General features: G+C 40.7%; 1 protein-coding gene across 1 annotated transcript in view; it reads left to right on the top strand.

Moving 5' to 3' along the window:
- Positions 1-25,230, top strand: part of LOC106611501 (ecto-NOX disulfide-thiol exchanger 2) — a 284,053-nt gene that overhangs the window by 90,178 nt on the left and 168,645 nt on the right. The window contains exon 2 of the mRNA XM_014211765.3: positions 23,423-23,566. Within this exon, the coding sequence (XP_014067240.1) occupies positions 23,423-23,566 (144 nt within the window). The remainder of the gene's footprint in view (positions 1-23,422; positions 23,567-25,230) is intronic.

Below are 25,230 nucleotides of genomic sequence, written 5' to 3' on the forward strand. Positions count from 1 at the left end.
CAGACTGATTGTGGCCCATTGTCTCACTCCTCTTCAATGGCTGTGCAAAGTTGCTGGATATTGGCGGGAACTGGAACACGCTGTCGATCCAGAGCATCCCAAACATGCTCAATGTCTGAGTATACAGGCCATAGAAGAACTGAGACATTTTCAGCTTCCAGGAATTGTGTACAGATCCTTACGACATGGGGCCATGCATTATCATGCTGAAACATGAGGTGATGGCGGCGGATGAATGGCACAACAGTTGGCCTTACCATCATCGTATCTCTGTGCATTCAAATTGTCATTGATGAAATGCAATTGTGTTCGTTGTCCGTAGCTTATGCCTACCCATACCACAACCCCACTGTCATAATCAGCAAACCGCTCGCCATCTGCCCAGTACAGTTGAAACCGGGATTTGTCTGTGAAGAACACACTTTTCCAGTGTGCCAGTGGCCATCGAAGGTGAGCATTTTCCAACTGAAGTTGTTTACCAAGCCGAACTGCAATCAGGTCAAGACCCTGGGGAGAACAACGAGCAGGCAGATTAGCGTCCTTGAGACAGTTTCTGACAGTTTGTGCAGAAATTCTTTGGTTGTGCTAACCCACAGTTTCATCAGCTGTCCGGGTGGCTGGTCTCAGACGATCCCGCAGTTGAAGAAGCTGCGTGTGGAGGTCCTCGGTTGCCGTGGTTACACGTGGTCTGCAGTTGTGAGGCTGCAGACCAAATTCTCTAAAAGGGCTTATGGTAGAGAAATTAACATTCAATTCTGTGGCAACAGCTCTGGTGGACATACCTGCAGTCACCATGCCAATTGCATGCTCCCTCAAAACTTTACACATCTGTGGCATTGTGTTGTGTGACAAAATCTTTCATTTTAGAGTGGCTTTTATTGTCCCCAACACAAGGTGCACCTGTGTAATAATCATGCTGTTTAATCAGCTTCTTGATATGCCACACCTGTCAGGTAGATGGATTACCTTGGCGAAGGATAAATACTCACTCACGGGGATGTTTCATTTGAGAGAGATATGCTTTTTGTACCTCAACATTTCTGGAATATTTTATTTCTGCTCATGAAACTTACACTTTACATTTTTATTCCGTGTATTTAACAATCCTAGCAACTTTTCTTCTAAAACATATTACAATATTGTATAATGCAACCAAACCATATTACACTCTTGAATAATGCAACAATCCGCAAACATGTGCAGGCAATTAACGGTTTATTTCCTTGTCTGTATACATTAAATAAGCTGTCAATACACTGCTAACTCCTGCTAGTAACTAACAACATGCTTCATGATCAGGTAGCATTAGCATATCAATAATGAACCTTTACTCGACTTTTATATTCGTATGGAAGGGGTAACATTATCATACTGTCATTCATTTTTATAATACAGGTTACACAGCTAGGTAATGTTAGCCAGCAAGCTATCTAGCTAGCTAAACAAAATAATTGTTGCATCCTCACATAAATGTCCTGGCTGTAGCTAAGTGTTGATGTTTAGCTGAACCATAGCTAGATAGGAGCTTGTGCGCTTACACTAGCTACTGTATTAAAGTTACCTTAGAACAAACCAGGCTTCATTTGATCAATATCATGGAAGTCATCACATGAGGTAAAAGCTAATTGCCACTAAAAACGTTGATAATTCCCTGGGGAGTTGCTTCTTGCCTGGTCCTCAGTGGCTCAGTGCAATCAAGTAAAACAAATAACAATTGAGATTTAAAGCTATGGCGCTAATTTCTGAATGTAAAAGGCTGTTACTACAATTGCAGGTAAAAACAAATCTAAAACATAAGGAAAATGTCTAATTTCAGCTGTTTCAAAAACACTACTATTGATATTATGTTTTATTGTAAGATATTTGGCTCAATGAGACAATTCTGTTTACACTGCCCTGCTTAGAGAGGGGCAACTGTCAGGTGTGTCTTGCGCCACCTCCAGAGGGAGCGGTTGAGATATGACAAGTTTACATTGCAGTATACGTTAGCCAAGGGTATTTTTGTGAAAAGTCTAGTAAGTGTGAAGACCCTCTTAGTAGCTATGCGTTCTGTGGGAGCGCTATCAAACCTCACACACACCAACAGTGTTCCTGGTGAGCTGATGCTGGCCTTTTGACAGTAAAAGCTGATTAGACTGCAAAGAAAAGATTCATTAGTTTAGTTTAATGGAACTGAGACGAGTGGATGGGAGATTTAAATAAATTAACCTTCAGCGAATCCCTAGACCATGTAGAAATGACAGAGGGATCTGAGGTTGAATTCTCCCCTTGTCACTGATATAATTAATACTGATTACATTATTTTGGCACAGAGTCTGTCATTTAACCCTGGACACCAACCTGAACATGTTGGAGACATAGCAGGAGAGAGAGCTGGTGGAATGAACTGGCTTTAATGTTCTCCTCAGGAACCAACACAAGATAAACGAGTTTCTGACAGCTTAACAGTGACAACTTGCTCTCAGTCTGCTAACTGTTTCTTCGCTTGTTGATTAGTTTACTGACTTTGTCTTCTTTCCTCCTCATTTTCCTCTCCCTCTTCTACCATTTCAGTCACCCACCATTCACATTTGTGTGTGTGTGTGTGTGTGTGTGTGTGACTTAGAACGTTAAGCAGAAGGGGGTTTAGAAGAATGCACAACGATGTTCAAAGAATTTAGCATAATTTGAAAATGTCACATCTTCAGCCGTGAATAGATTACATTTTACCAGACCCCAGCAGGGGACATTTTTGTCATGTTTACCCCTCGCTGCATAGTATTAACCTTCATTAGTGTCTTCTTGTGAAATGTGGTTAATACCCTCTGTGGTTTGAGTTCATGCTATTAGTCATCTTCAATTTACATATTTGAGTTGTTGGCAAATATTTTAAATTTGACTTCCCACCTGATAGAACTCATTCTGAAGAGGTTCTGTTTTTTTATTTTACATTTCTCCGAAGTATCTGAGCAGAGGGCTCCATTTGGCTTTATACCTAAAGTGAAAAGTATTTTTTCTTGAGTGACTTGTACATCTCTTCTCCAATAATACCCTCCTTTTACTAAACATACAACAAAGAGACAGTCTCACCCCAGCAATCACATTCATCACGGCCTTCCTTTCTCTCAATACACGGCTCAGTTGCATAAAAGCTGCTATTGGCCTCTTATCAGAAACCAAACACTCTCCATAAAACACACTGTACAGAAAAGCAGGTAGAGTGGTTCCTGTGTTTGATTTAAGCCTATTTTCACACAAAGGTGCTAGCTTGATAAATCGACCGAACTGGCACAAGTGTTTGTGTGTGTGTGAGCATGCACGTGTGCATTTGTCTAAGAGATACTGAAGGAAAATGTGAGTGTAAGATACTGTTTATGTCCACGTATGTGTATTTAACATGTGTATTTGTGCCTATGTCTGTAACCAACAGATACCTGTCACCACAGACTACAGTGACACCACAGATTCAAGTGGCCAACTTAGTCAGTCCTCTCAAAGCCTAGGTGTCACACACACTTAACTGCACTCCACATAGAGACCCACTTTAACAGCTCACGATAAACACTCGCACAGTTCGCCAATCCCTACATCTCATCATTTACAGATGTAGGATCTTAATTATCACCCTGTTCTTACAGGATATGTAAACGTGTAGTGTATTCAAGGTTTAAAAAGGCTTCTAGTTTAACATTTCAAACTTGATTTGCCCTAAATAAAAATGTATCAACCCCTACAAAAATGTCCCTTAATTATAATCTACACAATAATTCAGATTTCCTGTTGCTGATGGATTATTTTCCTGCTGTGAGAAACTGCTTACATTTATTTTATCAAAGAAGCCTGTACTTTCTTAGTCAGTGGAATGCATGAAGTAAGAAGGAGAAACCCTGTAATCAGACCGGAGTCAGACCATCTTACATTGGATCCTGGTTGTTTAATACTTCTCAGTCAACACACAGGCCCTTACTTGCATCGTTTCTCTTTATAGTACAGTATATAGGCCTTGTCTCTGCAAGTGTGGGTGTGTGCATATGTGTGGTTTGTGTGTGGTCTGTGTGTGTGTAGTCTGGACTAATAGCTCCTTTCATGTCCTCACCAGACCAGAGGCAGGTGTAGACGGAGAGCCATTGATTGCTTTTTTCTTTTAGGTCCTACTCTTTTTTTTCTTTCTTTTTTTCATCCATAAAGAGACTGCTGGGATTGACCACAGGAAGCTGTGCCATCCTATCAACCAACAGTGTTTGTGCATCTGGGGCCAAAAGGCCTGATTGATTCATTAGAGGTTTTTCTCTGAAACGGAGCTCATGCGTCAATGCTTCACCGGATTGAGGCCTTTTGAAGCCTGTAGCTCAGGAACCAAAAACAATCCTTCAAACCAGCCTTTACGTTTTCCCTTGGAAAACAGTGCCAATTTGAAAAAGCACAATTAAGTTTGTTCAACCATTTACAGAATTTATGATTTGTGAAAAGAGAAGGAGGAATAACCTCTGAGAAAAAGGCTGAGATAATGAAATCTTGGTGCCTTTCACTTTGATTCACTGTGTATATAAATATGCTTCTCGCTGTTTGTTATCTATGCATAGTCACATCACTCCTACCTACAGTTGAAGTCAGAGGTTTACATACACCTTAGACAAATACATTTAAACTCAGTTATTCACAATTCCTGACATTTAATCCTAGTAAAAATTCCCTGTTTTAGGTCAGTCAGGATCACCACTTTATTTTAAGCATGTGAAATGTCAGAATAATAGTAGAGAGAATGATTTGTTTCAGATTTTTTTTCTTTCATCACATTCCCAGTGGGTCAGAAGTTTACATACACTCAATTAGTATTTGGTAGCGTTGCCTTTAAATTGTTTAACTTGGGTCAAACGTTTCGGGTAGCCTTCCACCAGCTTCCCACAATAAGCTGGGTGAATTTTGGCCCATTCCTCCTGACAGAGCTGGTGTAACTGAGTCAGGTTTGTAGGCCTCCTTGCTCGCACACGCTTTTTCAGATCTGCCCACAAATATTCTATAGGATTGAGGTCAGGGCTTTGTGATGGCCACTCCAACACTTTGACTTTGTTGTCCTTAAGCCGTTTTGCCACAACTTCGGAGTTTGCTTGGGGTCATTGTCCATTTGGAAGACCCATTTGCGTCCAAGCTTTAACTTCCTGACTGATATCTTGAGATGTTGCTTCAATATTTCCACATAATATTCCATATGCTTTCTATTTTGTGAAGTGCACCGGTCCCTCCTGCAGCAAAGCACACCCACAACATGATGCTGCCACCCCCATGCTTCACGGTTGGGATGGTGTTCTTCGGCTTGCAAGCATCCCCCTTTTTCCTCCAAACATAACAATGGTCATTATGTCCAAACAGTTCTATTTTTGTTTCATCAGACCTGAGAACATTTCTCCAAAAAGTACAATCTTTGTCCCCATGTGCAGTTGCAAACCGTAATCTGGCCTTTCAGGTTATGACGATATAGGACTCGTTTTACTGTGGACATAGATACATTTGTACCTGTTTCCTCCAGCATCTACACAAGGTCCTTTGCTGCTGTTCTGGGATTGATTTGCACTTTTCACACCGAAGTCCGTTTATCTCTAGGAGACAGAACGCGTCTCCTTCCTGAGCAGTATGACGGCTGCATGGTCCCATGATGTTTATACTTGCGTACTATTGTTTGTACAGATGAACATGGTTCCTTCAGACGTTTGGAAATTGCTCCCAAGGATGAACCAGATGTGAGAAATTCTCCCATTTTTTTCTGTGGACTTGGCTAATTTCTGTAGGTTTTCCCATGATGACCTTGAAATGCATCCACAGGTACACCTCCAATTGACTCAAATGATGTCAATTAGCCTATCAGAATCTTCTAAAGCCATGACATCATTTTCTAGAATTTTCCAAGTTGTTTAAAGGCACAGTCAACTTAGTGTATATAAACGTCTGACCCACTGGAATTGTGATACAGTGAATTATAAGTGAAGTAAACAATTGTTGGAAAAATTACTTGTGTCATGCACAAAGTAGATGTCCTTACCGACTTGCCAAAACTGTAGTTTGTTAACAAGAAATTTCTGGAGTGGTTGTAAAACTAGTTTTAATGACTCCAACCTAAGTATATGTAATCTTCCGACTTCATCTGTACATGTACATATTACCTCGACTAACCTGCACCCCCGCACATTGACTCGGTACCAATACCCCCTGTATCTAGCCTCGTTATTGTTATTTTATTGTTTAGTTTTTATTTTGTATTTTTTTACTTTACTTTATTTTGTAAATGTTTTCTTAACTCTATTTCTTGAACTTCATCGTTGGTTAAAGATTTGTAACTAAGAATTTCACGTTAAGGTTGTTCATGTGACAAATTAAATTTGATTTGATAAGGTGATGGCCTGAAGAGAGGAGAATTCTTTAGATGACTGGCATGCTTGTGCTTCCACGCTAAGCTGAATCAATTAGGCACCTTGTTGATTAATCTGCCCAGAGCATTCATCACTCCACATAGTCAGCTAATGTGCCAGAGATCATACTGGACGACCTAGGCTATGAATAGAGGTGCAGCTCTCTTCATTGTCCGACGGATCTCTTTGGGGCCTTTATCTAACTTTGACTCCCTGCCTTGTCAAGTACCTTGTGACTGGATTTCATCACCAGCATTCCAAGCATTAGAGGAACATCGCTGATGCACACAGCTAATTTTGGATCACTCAACTTGACGCGCCAATTGTCAGCACAGTGGACGTGGCCAGAGTCATGTCACTTGACCTTGAAAAATAACAGCAACCTCCCATTATTTATTTCCCAGCAGCGTCTACAGGGGAGGGAATAAAAGCAGTAGAATGTGACCTCGGTCCAACATCAGTAAAGAGCTTCTGGGTAGAGACTGACTCTTATCAGAAAGGAAGAGGCAAAGCGAGAGGATTTACACTGCCCAAAATCTGTCTGCGTTTGCATGGAGGTCTATGAGAGAGTGTCAAATTACGTGAGGCTTATTTTGATCAAATGTACGTTCTGTAATGTTTAGGCTGTTACATACAGTATGTACTGATATAAGTGGATGCATGTGGCAAAAACAACTTAGTTGTGCCTGTTGTGTATTTACCCTCTCATTTGCAAGAATGGTCCCACCTGATCTCACATCCTGTCACGTCCTGACCATAGTAAGATGTTATTTTCTATGGTAGAGTAGGTCAGGGCGTGACAGGGGGTGTTATGTGTTTTTCTATGTTTTGTATATCTATGTTTAGGTTCTAGTTTTCTATTTCTATGTTGTTTTTTGGGGGGATGATCTCCAATTAGATGCAGCTGATCCTCGTTGTCTCTAATTGGAGATCATACTTAAGTAGGATTTTTTTCCATCTGTGTTTGTGGGTAGTTTTCTGTTTAGTTATCTGTCACCTGACAGAACTGTTGGCCGTTTGGTTGTTATTTTGTCTTTAGTGTTCTGAGTTAAAATAAACATTCATCATGAGCAATCAACACGCTACGCTTTGGTCCCCTCTCTACGACAGCCGTTACACATCCTCCCACCTGCCTTCCACCTTTGAGGAAATGCGTTTTCATTGTTAGAAAGCTCACTTGACTATTTTGTCAATATAATAGAAAATCTTTGCCCTTATTTACTATCTGACAATCAAACAGGAAATCACTGTTCTCTGACCAGGGGCCAGCTGACTCAAATGTGACATTTTACACGACATAGTCAAACAGGGCAGTGTTGTAATCCACAATCATAGAAGTCACAGTGTGCTGGAACTTTGGCTTTGCTTTCACTGGTAAAGGGAATGACCCCTAAAAAGGTAGACTATTCTTCCAAATACTGTTGGTTTAGTTCAATCCTGTGGCCGACAAATCTGTTGGGTTGCTGGTCATCATACATTTTTTATTTAACTAGGCAAGTCAGTTAAGAACAAATTCTTATTTACACTGATGGCCTACTCCGGCAAAACCCTAATCCGGATGACGCTGGGCCAATTGTGCACCGCCCTATGGGACTCTCAATCACGGCCGGATGTGATACAACCTGGATTTGAACCAGGGACTGTAGTGATGCCTCTTGCATTGAGATGCAGTGCCTTAGACCGCTGCGCCAATCAGGAGCAGCATCTTAGAAGCAATCCTTTGCCAATGTGACCTTTAGCAAGGCATTTAACCTCCAAGTAATAATTTAATGAAAACTGGAAACGTTGAGGGGCCGCGTGTTTTGTCATAGTGGAATGTACTTGAACTACCACTCAGAGACCAATGTTCTTCTGGTCTGAGGTGGAGAGTCTGAACCCCCTTCCTCTTGTCTCCTAATTAGACAACAGAAAATTGAATTGTTTTCATATTAAACCATCTTAGTCCCAACTTCTGTTGTCAAATCAGACATACTTTATTGGATAGGGTTAAAAAATGTGTTTCAGAGTTTGTCTTTCAGAGTTTGAGGGAGCGGAAACCTCTACAGTCATAATTAGTCTGATAAGTGGCTCTGTCAACCAGCCACAGCGTTTGATAAGACAAATCCATGGAGCTAAATGTGCAGAACACAGGTCTTTGGGGACAGACAGCTTTGACTTGGTAATGGAGTGTAAAACCTAAAAGAAAAGCAGAATAGTATTCATGAGGTTAGTACAGTGTTAATGCTGTATGTCACGTGTTCCTTCCTTTCTCTCTCTCATATGGATGAACAGGCTTTAACCTATCTGTTCACTTGTTCTTCATGCACTAGTAAGATGGATGGTCCGCTCCCTCACCTCATGCCACCCACATTGTTACCACACAAAAAAACACAGACGCAATATGTTTGGAACATCGATTCGCAATGAAATCCTAGAGTCGAATCACAATACATAGAAACGCAATACATATCTTATTGACCCCAACGTATCTGTCACGACTTCCGCCGAAGTCGGTCCCTCTCCTTGTTCATTCGGCGGTCGACATCACCGGCTTTCTAGCCTTTGCCAATCCACTTTTCATTTTCCATTTGTTTTGTCTTTGTTTTCTACACACCTGGTTTCTATTCCCCAATTACATGTTCATTATTTAACCCTCTGTTTCCCCCATGTTTGTGTGCGTGTTTGTATATAATGTTCAGGTTGTTACTTGTTGGCTGGTATGGTTTGCCGGGTTCGTTATTACGCTCGTTATTTACAAGTGACCGGTATTTTCACGCACCTTTAGTATGTGTTTTATACTGGTGCTGTTCGTGGAATAAATGACCTTGTACACTCATCTCTGCTCTCCTGCGCCTGATTCCATGCACCAGTTACCCACAGCCTGACAGTATCGTGATAATATCATATCGTGAGGTCCCAGGAATTCCCAGCCCTAGAAACCACCTATATATCTCGGCCAGTTCAGTTCTGTATTTAATAGGAAAATACTGGTCTTGTCTATTTGTCTCTATAGGTTTACAGCCTTTCTTATCTGGTTTTAGCTATAAAAGCTCAGGTTTGATCTAACATTCCTCACACACATGGGAAATTTCACAGTGGTCTGTCTGTCCACTCAGGTGTTTCTGGGTGTTAACTCAATTTAGCTGGATGTTGTGTTGACCAGAGTGCCAACTATGAACACACTCTACATGTCTGCCACATACACTCCAGCTGGCAGACACTACCTGCCACACACACTCTTCCTACCACACATACAGTACTAGCCTGTCTGCTATCTCTTGCCTAAGCTCTCTTTTTTTCCTCTCTGACAGTGGCACACTCTACCTTTCTCTCCCTCTTTCTCTCTGTCTCGGTCAGCATCTCTCACTCTCTCTGCCTCTCTTTTTCTCTATCTCTCCTGCTGGTATTTGTCAGTGCTATTATCCTGTCTCATTTCTCCAGCTGAGAGTGCTGCAGCCTTTTTCCTCAGGCTGTAATCACAGAGTAGCTCTGAACCGTCTCAGAGACACAGCCTGCAGCCCTCCACCCCTCCCCTCACAGGGTCCTCTGTGCAGGGAGGAACCTGCAGAATGACACTGAAGGAGAGAGAAGTGAAAAACCTTACCTGCCCTTTGATATTTGTGTGTGCAGGGAAGCAGTGTTGTTCCCAGCATCCCAAATGCTCTCTTGTAGTTACAGATAGTCTTAGCAGATTATTGACCGTGTTAGAAATAGCATTGGGTATAATTTTCACTAGGGACATTAGCGATAGCATCGGACAAGTTAAAAAAAAAATGTGTTTGATTCAGTAGTTCAGAGATGTTGGGCTATTAGATGGCCTTTTAATGTTTTACAGCTTTGTTGCTGGTCTACTCTCTACCATCTCACATTACTCTTTCCCCCTGACTGGTTGTGTCTGCATTATGTATCTTGTACATTGTCCTATTAATACCGCCTTCATATTTGTCCTCTACGTATATCCTCTCTATATCCTCTGTGTAGCCTATCCTTCCTGTCTGTGTACCCTTTGCCTGCTCACTGTAGTCCTCTTAAGTCAGTATTTCCTCCTGCTTCTAATTCCTGGTTCCTCCCTCCAGCCCACCATACATTTTTGTATTTGTTTTATTTCACCTTTATTTAACCAGGTAGGCCAGTTGAGAACAAGTTCTCATTTACAACTGCGACCTGGCCAAGATGAAGCAAAGAAGCTCCTCTCATTCCTGCTGCCCAGACCCACATCCCCTGACTTCCTATTTACCTTGTGTTATTTATTGTCTCCGTTGGCCTTGGGACTGATACTTCCCCCTCTTCTCCTCGTAGCGTGAGCTGTGGTTATGGCCAGATAGTTTTTCCCAAACAGACCATCCACCAGTGTCCGTGTGGGGTAGAGGGTAGTGACTCAGCAATTCTCCAGGGTCACCAGAGCACAAAGAGGCTGTGTGTGTGTGCATGTGCACATGCGTGTGTGGTAGAGGCGTGTGTGTGCCTGTGCATGTGTGGTGGCCACGTGTTACCACAACACAGAGAGACCTACAGCACAGTAGAGAGAGAGAGACCAGGCAGTGACTCAGCCTCAATAGCCAATATACAGTGCATTCGGTGTAGGCCGTTATTGTTTTGTTTTGAACAAAATACCTGGAGGAGCAGGGAGAGAGAGAGTGGTTAGTGAAGCAGTTTTAAATACCCTGAGCCCAGGTGGCTCCAATCACTAACGACCCTCCTGCAGAGGAGGGGCCATGACACTAGTTAAATAAATGTTAAATACAATTTTAAAAAATCGGAAAGTATTCAGACCCCTTTGCTTTTTCCACATTTTGTTACGTTTCTGCCTTATTCTAAAAATGATTAAATTACCTTTTTTCCTCATCAATCAACACACAATACCCCATAATGATAAAGTGAGAACCGTTTTTTAAAAATGTTAGAAAATGTTAGAAAAATAAATAACAAAAATACCTTATTTCCATAAGTATTCAGACCCTTTGCTATGAGACTCGAAATTGAGCTCAGATGCATACTGTTCATCCATTGATCAGGCGCATCCATTGATCATCCTTGAGATATTTCTACAACTTGATTGGAGTCCACCTGTGGTAAATTCAATTAATTGAACATGATTTTGAAAGGCACACACCTGTCTACAGTGCTTTCGGAAAGTATTCAGACCCTTTGACTTTTACAACATTTTGTTACGTTACAGCCTTATTTTAAAATGGATTAAATAGTTTTTTCCCCTCATCAATCTACACACAATGCCCATAATTACAAAGAAAAACGTTTTTTTTTATGGAAGAATTTTGGAACCTAGAGCTGGCTGCCTGGCAAGACTGAGCAATTTGGGGAGAAGGGCTTTGGTTAGGGAGGCGACCAAGAAACCGATGGTCACTTTGACAGAGCTCCAGAGTTCCTCTGAGGAGATGGGAGAACCTTCCAGAAGGAAAACCATTTCTGCAGCACTCCACCAATCAGGCCATTATGGTAGAGTGACCAGATGGAAGCCACTCCTCAGTAAAAGGCACAAGGCAGCTCACTTGGAGTTTGCCAAAAGGCACCTAAAGGACTCCAACCATGAGAAACAAGATTGGTCTGATGAAACCAAGATTGAACTCTTTGGCCTGAATGCCAAGTGTCATGTCTGGAGGAAATGTGGCACCATCCCAATGGTGAAGCATGGCGTTGGCAGCATCATGCTGTGGGGATGTTTTTCAGCAGCAGGGACTGGGAAACTAGTCAGGATCAAGGGAAAGATGAACGGAGCAAAGTACAGAGAGATCCTTGATGATAACCTGCTCCAGAGTGCTCAGGACTTCAGACTGGGGCGACGGTTCACCTTCAAACAGGACAACGACCGTAAGCACACAGCCAAGACAATGCAGGAGTGGCTTCAGGACAAGTCTCTGAATGGTCCTTGAGTGGCCCAGCCAGAACCCGGACTTGAACCCGATTGAACATCTCTGGAGAGACCTGAAAATAGCTGTGCAGCGACGCTCCGCATCCAACCTGACAGAGCTTGGGAGGATCTGCAGAACATAATGGGAGAAACTCCCCAAGTACAGGTGTGCCAAGCTTGTAGCGTCATACCCAAGAAGACTTAAGGCTGTAATCGCTGCCAAAGGTGCTTAAACAAAGTACTGAGTAAAGGGTCAGAATACTTATGAAATTGTGATATTTCAGATTTTTTTATTCTTATTAATTTGTTTAAATAAAAAAAATAAAAAGGTTTTGCTTTGTCATTGTGGGGTATTGTGTGTAGATTGATCATGGAAAAAACGATGTAATCCTTTTTGAGAATAAGGCTGTAACGTTACAAAATGAGGAATCAAGGGGTCTGAATACTTTCAAAATGCAATTTACCTCAAAGAGGCCATAAATGTATCTGGTTGGCCACTTTCCTTCAATTGTTCTGTTTATCCTGTCTCTCTCTATCTAGATCTCTTTTTCTCTGTATTTCCCCATCTCCTTTTATTTCCTCTTGAACCTCTTAAACTCTGAGAATGAAAATCTGGCTTTATTAAACTTTTACACTTACAGTGAAACTCTAGTGTGTTTATAGGATGAACTGGAGCGTTTGACATCTGGGATAATTTTGTGGACTGTTTTCTGGGAGAAAGGGGAAGAGAGAGTCTGCCAGATGGAGGCTGACAGACAGAGCAGAGAGAGGTAGGGAGATGGAGGGTGTGTGGGTGGATTTGTAAGCAGTGAGCACTCGGTGTGCTGTGTGATGTCCCACAAACAGACAAACAGTCAGTCGAGGAGAGTTCCATCACTGATGGAGCCCACTTCCTTTTCATTCGATAAAACATTTGACTTTCTACATAATGTTTACAGGGCAGATTTCCCTGCTCATTTCCCTTGGTTTGAGGGAAGGCAATTCTGTGCTTTTCTTCAACAGTTTGTCCTCTGTCTATTAGCCTGTTGTTTACCCATCTTCTCTCTTCATGTGAAAAGCCCTGATGACACAGAGAGAGAACGGGATGGTTGGTTCTCATTGTGATGGAAATGTGGTTAAATAAAGAACACAACACAGAGAGAGCAAAACAGGAAGGAGAGACTGAGAGAAAAAAAAAGAGGGAGAGAAGTAAACAGATGGAAGAAGGGCCTGATGTGGAGAGGTTCTATCAAGCTTTCTCTAATAGAAAAGGGGGTAGAAGGCCCATCATTTGAACGGAGTGAGACCTTTCAAATCTCACTGTAAACACATTAAGGATGGTTTTGTGTTGTGGAGAAGAGCTAGAGAAACTTTCATAAAAATGCTGCTACCCATAATTGTATGAGTCCGTTGGTAGCTTTCTGAGCCCCCGATGCAGGATGGAAAGAGATAAATACATAGAGGGAGAGAAAGAGAGCTTTCTCTTTCCATGCTGAAAGACTGCCTGATCATTTACACTCACTTCACAGCTCCAAGTGATGTGATCTACATGGTTCACTACTTCACCAGTCTGTACTTAATTGGTACTCAACTTATGGCCATCAAAAATGTATGTGATGCAACACATAGGCCTGCTGTACTTCCATGTTCAGTGCTTCAGCAGAAGTTCAGAAAATCACTTTACCACATGTTTTCAGGACTTTAACAGTATGGGGCTGTGGTTTGTATTTTGTCTGAAGCTTGTCCCTGTGTGTCCTGCTTACAGCTGCGGTCACTTGCTTGTCCCGAGCACTTAAAAACACACAAAGATGATTAGTAATACCTAATTCTTCATATGGTTGGAAGCCAGTGACCAATTCTCTTCCTCAGCTCATCCTCTGTACCCTGAAACACGTTTTTGTTTCAAAGACCATATAATGCCTCCATTCACCATAACATAAGCTTTGGGCGTGAGCGTTCACAATCAAGCGTTCATGCTCTTAATCAATAACCATAGCAGAGTGGAAATTCTCTAGAAATTATTCTAGTAAATGATGCACATGAACACACACACATCAAGTAATTGAAGGATATTAGGGATCTGATGGTGTCCTGCATGATATGTCTGTCTTCTGAGCCCTGTGTGTTTCTACTCAGGGGATGCAACCGGTTCAGGGAATAGAACTGAAAACGGAACTAAACAGAAACGGAACCCGAAAACGAAAGTGATCCGTACTGTTCCGGAACAAAACCGTTATATTAAATGCATGGAAAACCTGTCCCACAAAAAAATGCAACAGAGTGCTTATGCAAAGCCCTCACTCTGTCACTCAGAAATGTATTCCAGCGTCTGCCTGCAAGCTGAAAATCTTTGCCAGTGCGTGTTTAGGCTATCTGATAAGGAGAGAGGTTTTTAATTAGCTAGCGAAGAATGGACTAACTTTTACAATGATCGTTAATGATACTATAGGCCTAGTTATCACTTTTCACGTTGAATTTATTAACTACAAAAAGGTAAGACGTGTTTTTAATTCTGGTGCCGCTCTGAACACACAAGCTTGTTATCTAGTTAGCTCAAAGGACATTTAAGGTCTTTCATGGAAGCTGCTCCTCCTAGGTATAATTCTGTAGACCTAATTCAGAACAGGGTCTGGGAGAGACAAGGCCTATGCTCATGAAAAATGCATCACTTCTCTAGGTTTACACTTGTTTTGCTAGGCCTTGTTGTAGTCAGAAAACGGAATCTCTGAAGATGGAGAATAGCAAACTTGTCTTTAACAGAGAGTCCATCTCTGCTCTGCAGTAGAAACGGGTTGGAACCGAGATTAATTCCGACAAGCAAAATAAAGTTCTGAACTGGTTTCAACCCCCAAATAAGTATCAGTTTATATCGTTCCTCTTCGTTCCTTTTTCGTCCTGTGAACAGTTTTTTACATTTAGTTCATTAAATGACTTCCCCAATCAGTGCACATAGAGCAGGCAAGCTTGTTGTTTACATGTGTGATGGACAGAAAAGTGTAGCCTATGGTGCAAGATGTGACTGAACTTTTATGTGTGTGGAGAGAGCGAGAGAGGTTTGAGGAACAGGCTTAAAGCGCTAGGCATTTTGTTATGACATGCATTATCTGAATTATAAATAACACAAATCCAATTTTGGAATTGGAAATCACTGATATATTAGGCTCGGAACACAATTGAATGTGTTTGTTTCCTGGGATTTTGGGGCAATATTCACATTGTTATTGTTTCGATAATTTATCAGCCTCTACTCTCCTTATTGCTTTATCCTTTGGAAGACGCTATCGGTCAGAAAAATAGAAGGACTGGTTTTGGAAAAGGATTGTCTGCTTGTAGCTGTTGGACAGATTGGCCCATTTCTATATCAGCGCCTGCACTCACTTTAGATAATTTAATATAATTATATTAAGAGTGTGTGTCGTAGGATCATAAGTAATGGTGGTCTTTGTGTTTTAATCCTGTCTTTGTTCTTCTCAGGACAGAAATATGCTGGGATGGAAATTAAACTTCTGGATTAGTTTGGAGATGCTACCTAGTGTCCTCACTGTCTAAAGACCAGTGGCTTCAATTATAAACTGTGCGTACGTACAAAATATACCCCAAAATGTGCGTGCACCAGTTTTCATGAAAAAGTGAGAATTTTTTTATACTTGAGTGTGCTCACATCCCCACAAACTTTAGACTATACGTACGCACATCTGCTATTGGTTGAAATATTGTATCGCAAGCTGGCAAGTAAACATTTTGTGCAAGTGATGACTCACTTATTCATTAAAACTGAAAACATAAACAAAAATGCAGCCATTTGCCATAGTAAAAAGAGCAAAAATCTATGCATTTTATTTTTTGAATCTAAAATAGTTAGACGTAGGAATCTATTTCCTATTTATTTAACTTCTCTAGGGCCAGTGGGACGATTTCGTCCCACCTACGTAACAGCCAGTGGAATCCCGTGGCGCGTTATTCAAATACCTTAGAAATGCTATTACATCAATTTCTCAAACATATGACTATTTTACAGCTATTTAAAGACAAGACTCTCGTTAATCTAACCACACTGTCCGATTTCAAAAAAGCTTTACAACGAAAGCAAAACATTAGATTATGTCAGCAGAGTAGCCAGCCAGAAATAATCAGACAACCATTTTTCAAGCTAGCATATAATGTCACAAAAAGCCAAACTACAGCTAAATGCAGTACTAACCTTTGATGATCTTCATCAGATGACAATCTTAGGACATTATGTTATACAATACATGCATGTTTTGTTCAATCAAGTTCATATTTATATCAAAAACCAGCTTTTTACATTAGCATGTGACGTTCAGAACTAGCATACCCCCCGCAAACTTCCGGTGAATTTACTAAATTACTCACGATAAACGTTAACAAAAAACACAACAATTATTTTAAGAATTACAGAACTCCTCTATGCACTCGCTATGTCCGATTTTAAAATAGCTTTTCGGTGAAAGAATATTGCAAAATGTGCTAAGTAGATAGCCCGGCATCACAGGGCTAGCTATTTAGACACCCACCAAGTTTAGCCCTCACCAAAGTCAGATTTACTATAAGAAAAATGTTATTACCTTTGCTGTTCTTCGTCAGAATGCACTTCAAGGACTTCTACTTCAATAACAAATGTTGGTTTGGTTCAAAATAATCCATAGTTATATCCAAATAGCGGCGTTTTGTTCGTGCGTTCAAGACACTATCCGAAAGGGTAAAGAAGGGTGACGCGCCCGACGTGTTTCGTGACAAAAAAATTCTAAATATTCCATTACCGTACTTCGAAGCATGTCAACCGCTGTTTAAAATCAATTTTTATGCCATTTTTCTCGTAAAAAAGCGATAATATTCTGACCGGGAATCTGTGTTTTAGTACAAAGAGAGAGAAAATAAAAACATTTGGTCGCCTCGTGCACGCGCCTCAGTCTCATTGTCCTCTGATAGACCACTTACCAAAGGCGCTAATGTTTTTCAGCCAGGGGCTGGAATTACATCATTCAGCTTTTTCCCGGGTTCTGAGAGCCTATGGGAGCCGTAGGAAGTGTCACGTTACAGCAAAGATCCTCAGTTTTCAATAAAGAGAGTCAAGAAGAACAAGAACTTGTCAGACAGGCCACTTCCTGTAAGGAATCTTCTCAGGTTTTTGCCTGCCATATGAGTTCTGTTATACTCACAGACATTCAAACAGTTTTATTGGCTTTGTTTTCTATCCAAAGCCAATAATTATATGCATATTCTAGTTTCTGGGCAGTAGTAATAACCAGATTAAATCGGATACGTTTTTTTATCCGGCCGTGTAAATACTGCCCCCTAGCCCTAACAGGTTAATTGTCCTAACCATTGCAGAATACATACTTCACCTTTTCTGGCTGTGATGGGTGCATATTCCCCAAATAGCCATACAACAAATGACCATGTGCATCTCTCATTTAATTGGACCTATAGCCATGTCACTCTGAGAGAGTTCTAGAGTGCCTCCGGAAAGTATTCAGACCGATTAACTTTTTCCAAATTGTGTTACATTACAGGCTTATTTTTTTAAATACATTTTAGAATAAAAAATCCTCAGCAATCTACACACAATACCCCATAATGACACAGCGAAAACAGGGTTTTAAAAATTTTGCACATTTGTATATATATATATAACAAGTATACCTTATTTACATAAGTATTCAGACCCTTTGCTATAAGACTCAAAATTGAGCTCAGGTGCATCCTGTTTCCATTGATCATCCTTGAGATGTTTCAACAACCTAATTGGAGTCCAGCTGTGGTAAATTCAATTGATTAGACATTATTTGGAAAGGCACACACCTGTCTATATAAGGTCCCACAGTTGACAATGTCAGAGCAAAAACCAAGCCATCAGGTCGAAGGAATTGTCCAGAGAGCTCTGAGACAGGATTACGTCGATGCACAGATCTGGGGAATGGTACCAAAACATTTCTGCAGCATTGAAGGTCCCCAAGAACACAGTGACCTCCATCATTCTTAAATGGAAGAAGTTTGGAACCACCAATACTCTTCCTAGAGCTGGCTGCCCGGGTAAACTGAGGGGGAGAAGGGACAAGGGACAACCATCTCTGTAGCATTCTACCATTCAGGCCTTTATAGTAAAGTCACCAGACGGAAGCCACTCCTAGGTCAAATGCACATGACAGCCCGCTAGTAGTTTGCAAAAAAGGCACTTAATGGACTCTAAGACAATGAGAAATAGTCTGATGAAACCAAGATTGAACTCTTTGGTCTGAATGCCAAGCGTCACGTCTGGAGGAAACCTGGCAAATCTGGGAGGATGTTTTTCAGGGTCTGGGAGACTATTCAGGATCGAGGGAAAGATGAACGAAGCAAAGTACATAGACATCCTTGATGAAAACCTGCTGCAGAGTGCTCAGGACCTCAGACTGGGGAGAAGGTTCACATTCCAACAGGACAACGACCCTAAGCACACAACCACGACAAAGCAGAAGTGACTTCGGGACAAGTCTCTGAATGCCCTTGAGTGGCCTTGCCAGAGCTTGAGAGGATCTGCAGAAAATAATGGGAGATACCGCTAATACAGGTGTGCCAAGCTTGTAGTGTCATATCCAAAAATACTCGATACTGTTATAATTGCCAAAGGTTCTTCAACAAAGTACTGATTAAAGGCTCTGAATACTTATGTAAATGTGATATTTCAGTGGGTTACTTTTTATAAATTAGCAAACATTTCTAAAAACCTGTTTTTGCTTTGTCACTATGGGGTATTGTGTGTAGATTGATGAGGGGGGAAAAAACAATTTAATCAATTTTAGAATAAAGCTGTAATGTAACAAAATGTGGAAAAAGTCATGAGGTCTGAATACTTTCCCGAAGGCTATCTATTTAAAGTTTTTCAATCCCATAGGCAGTACGGTTTATAATATACAGTCAAATTTAACAGGAACAGTTGATATTTGATGTTGCGGTAGGCCTATGCTACTGTAAGTAGGCCTACTGTAATAATACAAAAAATAGTAGCATGCCCTAGACAATCCATCATATTTGGGTTGGGGGAAAAGTCGATGCAAAACATTGCTGAATTTAAACTTTCTGCTGACAGGTCCACAACAATTTGCCATAATTTTTTCTTTCAAAAACTGACACAGTCCTTTGCTAGATACAACATAAATTACTGCAAAAGATTATAACATTCTGCCAACAGTAAATTGACCAGTAGTTTATGTAAAACAATTGACAGTATGGGTAGGCTACAGTATTGCTGTGCGATATGAGCGCGACATCATTGCCTAGTTTTAATCTCAGAGCCTATACCAAGGCAGGAGATAGAAACACAATCATTTATTGATAAACAAAAGATTGAGCAACAATTCATATTTTGCATAGATGTGTGGGTTGTAGTATTAAGTCAACTTTTAAATTGTTTCGAATATACAATCAATCTTGCTATAGGCAGCATGCACGTTTAGTTTGAGAAAGTCAATGCAAAATATTCTGCCCACACCTATACAGAAATGTGATCAAATTTGCCATTGCTCTTTCATTTAGAAACTGATGTAACCAAATTCGAATAGTTCCAAATTAAACAGCAAATAAAATACAGTATTGTCACCATAAATGGTGAATGGAGGGCGTTTTCCAAATGGAGTTATAATGCTTGTTCACATGAACACAATTTAAGGACAGGTCTAATTTATAATGGGAAACGTGTATACATGGCGTTTGGCAAGTTCATAAATGTCAATTTTTTTTTTGCCTGTGCACTTTTCAAAAATGACACACACAGACATTTAGTTTGAAACGCACCGGTTATAAATTGGGCCCCTGAACAGAAAGACACAACAATCTGGAGATTCTGACATACAGTTGAATTCGGAAGTTTACATACACTTAGGTTGGAGTCATTAAAACTCGTTTTACAACCACTCCACAGATTTCTTGTTAAACTCTCTAGGGGAGGTGTGACGAAATCGTCTAACACTATTCAACAGCCAGTGACAAATCAGAGCGCCAAATTTAAAACCACAAAATGTCATAATTCTCAAACATAGGACTATTTAACACCATTTGAAAGATAAGACTCTAACCACATTGTCCGATTTCAAAAAGGCTTTACAACGAAAGCAAAACGTTACATTATGTCAGGAGAGTACCCTGCCAAAAATAATCACACAGCCATTTTCAAAGCAAGCATATATGTGACAAAAACCAAAACCACAGCTAAATGCAGAACTAACCTTTGATGATCTTCATCAGATGACACTCCTAGGACATTATGTTATACAATACATGCATGTTTTGTTCAATCAAGTTCATATTTATATCAAACACCAGCTTTTTACATTAGCATGTGATGTTCAGAACTAGCATACCCACCGCAAACTTCCGGTGAATTTACTAAATTACTCATGAATAACGTTCACAAAATACATAACAATTATTTTAAGAATTATAGATACAGAACTCCTTTATGCAATCGCAGTGTCAGATTTTAAAATAGCTTTTCGGCATATAGCCCGGCCATCACGGCTAGCTAATTTGACACCCACCAAGTTTGGCCCTCACCACACTCAGATTTACTATAAAAAAAATTGGATTACCTTTGCTGTTCTTCGTCAGAATGCACTCCCAGGACTTCTACTTCAACAACAAATGTTGTTTTGGTTCCAAATAATCCATAGTTATAGTCAAATACCTCCGTTTTGTTCGTGCGTTCAGGTCAGTATCTGAAGGGTGACGCGCGAGCGCATTTCGTGACAAAAATATTCCGTACTTCGAAGCATGTCAAACGCTGTTTAAAATCAATTTTTATGCTATTTTCTTTTGTAAAATAGCGATAATATTCCAACCGGTCGACGTTGTATTCATTCAAAGGCTGAAAGAAAAAAATTGAGAATTCTCATGAACGCGCATCTCCAGTGTCACTGTTCCCAGCCTGACAACTCACAAACAGAGCTGCTGTACTTCGCCCAGAGACAGCAGACACCCCATTACACTTTCTGGCGCCTTCTGAGAGCCAATGGAAGCCTTAGAAAATGTCACGTTATAGCAGAGATGCTGTATTTTCAATAGAGATGCCACAGAAGGAGAACAAATTGTCAGACAGGGCACTTCCTGTATGGAATCTTCTCAGGTTTTGGCCTCCCATATGAGTTCTGTTATACTCACAGACACCATTCAAACAGTTTTAGAAACTTTAGTGTTTTTTTTTTTTGGCAAATCTACTAATTATATGCATATTCTAGTTTCTGGGCAGGAGTAGTAACCAGATTAAATCGGGTACGTTTTTTTATCCGGCCATGAAAATACTGCCCCCTATCCCAAAGAAGTTAACAAACTATAGTTTTGGCAAGTCGGTTAGGACATCTACTTTGTGCGTGACACAAGTAATATTTCCAACAATTGTTTACAGACAGATTATTTCACTTATAATTCACTGTATCACAATTCCAGTGGGTGAGAAGTTTATATACACTAAGTTGAATGTGCCTTTAAACAGCTTGGAAAATTCAAGAAAATGTCATGGCTTTAGAAGCTTCTGATAGGCTAATTGACATCATTTGAGTGAACTGAAGGTGTACCTGTGGATGTATTTCAAGGCCTACCTTCAAACTCAGTGCCTCATTGCTTGACATCATGGAAAAATCGAAAGAAATCAGCCAAAAATTGTAGATTTTTAGGAGCAATTTCCAAACACCTGAAGGTACCACGTTCATCTGTACAAACAATAGTACACAAGTATAGACACCATGGGACCACTCAGCCATCATGCCGCTCAGGAAGGCGACATCTTCTCGAGATGAACGTACTTTGGTGTGAAAAGTGCAAATCAATCCCAGAACAACAGCAAAGGACGTTGTGAAGATGTGGAGGAAACCGGTACAAAAGTATCTATATCCACAGTAAAACGAGTCCTATATCGACATAACCTGAAATGCCGCTCAGCAAGGAAGAAGCCACTGCTCCAAAACCGCCATTAAAAAAAGCCAGACTACAGTTTGCAACTGCTCATGGGGACAAAGATCGTACTTTTTGGAGAAATGTCTTCTGGTCTGATGAAACAAAAATAGAACTGTTTTGCCATAATGACCATCGTTATGTTTGGAGGAAAAAGGGGGATGCTTGCAAGCCGAAGAACACCATCCCAACCGTGAAGCACGGGGGTGGCAGCATCGTGCTGTGGGGGTGCTTTGCTGCAGGAGGGACTGGTGCATTTCACAAAATGGATGGCATCATGAGTAGGGGAAAATTGTGGCTATATTGAAGCAACATCTCAAGACATCAGTCAGGAAGTTGAAGCTTGGTCGCAAATGGGTCTTCCAAATGGACACACTTCCAAAGTTGTGGCAAAATGGCTAAAGTCAAGGTGTTGGAGTGGCCATCACAAAGCCGTGACCTCAATCCTATAGAAATGTTGTGGGTTGAACTGAAAAAGCGTGTGCGAGCAAGGAGGCCTTACAAACCTGACTCAGTTACACGAGCTCTGTCAGGAGGAATGGAGCAAAATTCACCCAATTTATTGTGGGAAGCTTGTGGAAGGCTACCCAAAACGTTTGACCCAAGTTAAACAATTTAAAGGCAATGCTATCAAATACTAATTGAGTGTATGTAAACTTCTGACCCACTGGGAATGTGGTGAAAAAAATAATAGCTGAAATAAATCATTCTCTCTACTATTATTCTGACATTTCACATTCTTAAAATAAAGTGGTGATCCTAACTGACCTAAAACAGGGAATTTTTACTAGGATTAAATGTCAGGAATTGTGAAACTGAGTTTAAATGTATTTGGCTAAGGTTTATGTAACCTTCCGACTTCAACTGTAATACTGTCACTTGTAGGGGTCTCTAATGTGTTTCCTTGAAGAGGTGAGATAATGTTAAAAGGGGATAATTATTATCCTTTAGTTTGTTGAACTCCTGACTGTTAAATAGGCAACATTTGTTTTACTTGTGGTTGAGTATAGTTGAATTTCCACAGTCTTTGGGGAGTCTTGCCTGTTTTTATTTAATTCAGACTTCCCCAGAGGAAGTCAAACACTGTATGGTATACATTTTTCTCTCCTTGTGGTCTCTGTTCGTCACATACAGTATTAAATAGTTTGTAGCCTACATGTACTCTGCACTGGATTGGATATATTGTGAATGAGGTACACAATAGTGTCTATAACTCATGGCCCGTCAGGTCTAACATGGCTGCTTGTTGTGTTTCTGTGTGTTTCAGGACTGAACCCGCTATCCTTTGACCCGTCCTCCAACAACGAGCCCCTGCAGTTCAGCAACTCCAACGGGCCACTGGTGTCAGACTGTCCTCTGGAAAACGGAGCTGAGAACCGCAATAAGAGGAAGAGACCCAGCCTGCCTCCAGGTACAATAAAAAACTATGATAATTGACAAGGTGTACATCAGTGGCACCAATGCATTTTATACTGTGAGCCTGTGACTGGGGGAGTAATTTAAAGTGAGGTAGAAACTTGGTAGAGGCGCTTTCATGTTTTCCATCCTGAGGGGTTTATTGCCAGTTTGTCTGGTGGAGGTCAGGGCCGTCTGTCTAAAGCTACAGGACTCTGCGCTGCTATGATTGCAGCTCTCACACCTTAGCCTGTTAGGGCTAGGGGGCAGTATTGACACGGCTGGATAAAAAACGTACCCGATTTAATCTGGTTACTACTCCTGCCCAGTAACTAGAATATGCATATAATTATTGGCTTTGGATAGAAAACACTCCAAAGTTTCTAAAACTGTTTGAATGGTGTCTGTGGGTATAACAGAACTCAAATCGCAGGTCAAAACCTGAGAGATTCCTTTACAGGAAGTGGCCTGTCTGACCATTTATTGTCTTTCTTTGACATCTCATTACAAAACTTAGGATCTCTGCGGTAACGTGACACTTCCCACGGCTCCAATAGGCTCTCAGAGCCCGGGAAAAACCTGAATGTCGTCATTCCAGCCCCAGGCTGAAACACATTATCGCCTTTCTCAAGTGGCCGATCAAGGGACAGTGGGCTTAGGCGCGTGCACTGGCCACCCCTGTCTTTCTGTTTTTTCCTCTGTTTACCGAAAAGGAGATTCCCGGTCGGAATATTATCGCTTTTTTACGAGATAAATTGCATAAATTGATTTTAAACAGCGGTTGACATGCTTCAAAGTACGGTAATGGAATATTTAGAAATGTTTTGTCACGAATTGCGCCATGCTCGTAACCCTGATTTACCATTTCGGATAGTGTCTGGAACGCACGAACAAAATGCCGCTATTTGGATATAACGATGGATTATTTGGGACCAAACCAACATTTGTTATTGAAGTAGAAGTCCTGGGAGTGCATTCTGACGAAGACAACAAAGGTAATAACATTTTTGTTATAGTAAATCTGATTTTGGTGAAGGCTAAACTTGCCGGGTGTGTAAATGGCTAGCCCGTGATGGCTGGGCTATGTACTTAGAATATTGCAAAATGTGCTTTCACCAAAAAGCTATTTTAAAATCGGACATATCGAGTGCATAGAGGAGTTCTGTATCTATAATTCTTAAAATAATTGTTACGCTTTTTGTGAAAGTTTATCGTGAGTAATTTAGTAAATTCCCCGGAAGTTTGCTAGTTCTGAACGTCACATGCTAATGTAAAAAGCTGTTTTTTGATATAAATATGAACTTGATTGAACAAAACATGCATGTATTGTATAACATAATGTCCTAGGGTTGTCATCTGATGAAGATGATCAAAGGTTAGTGCTGCATTTAGCTGTCTTCTGGGTTTTTGTGACATTATATGCTAGCTTGAAAAATGGGTGTCTGATTATTTCTGGCTGGGTACTCTGCTGACATAATCTAATGTTTTGCTTTCGTTGTAAAGCCTTTTTGAAATCGGACAGTGTGGTTAGATTAACGAGAGTCTTGTCTTTAAATAGCTGTAAAATAGTCATATGTTTGAGAAATTGAAGTAATAGGATTTTTAAGGTATTTGAAAATTGCGCCACTGGATTACACTGGCTGTTACGTAGGTGGGACGATTACGTCCCGCCTAGCCCAT

Source organism: Salmo salar, chromosome 09 (assembly GCF_965601325.2).
Source record: "Salmo salar chromosome 09, fSalSal1, whole genome shotgun sequence".
Lineage (NCBI taxonomy): Eukaryota > Metazoa > Chordata > Actinopteri > Salmoniformes > Salmonidae > Salmo > Salmo salar.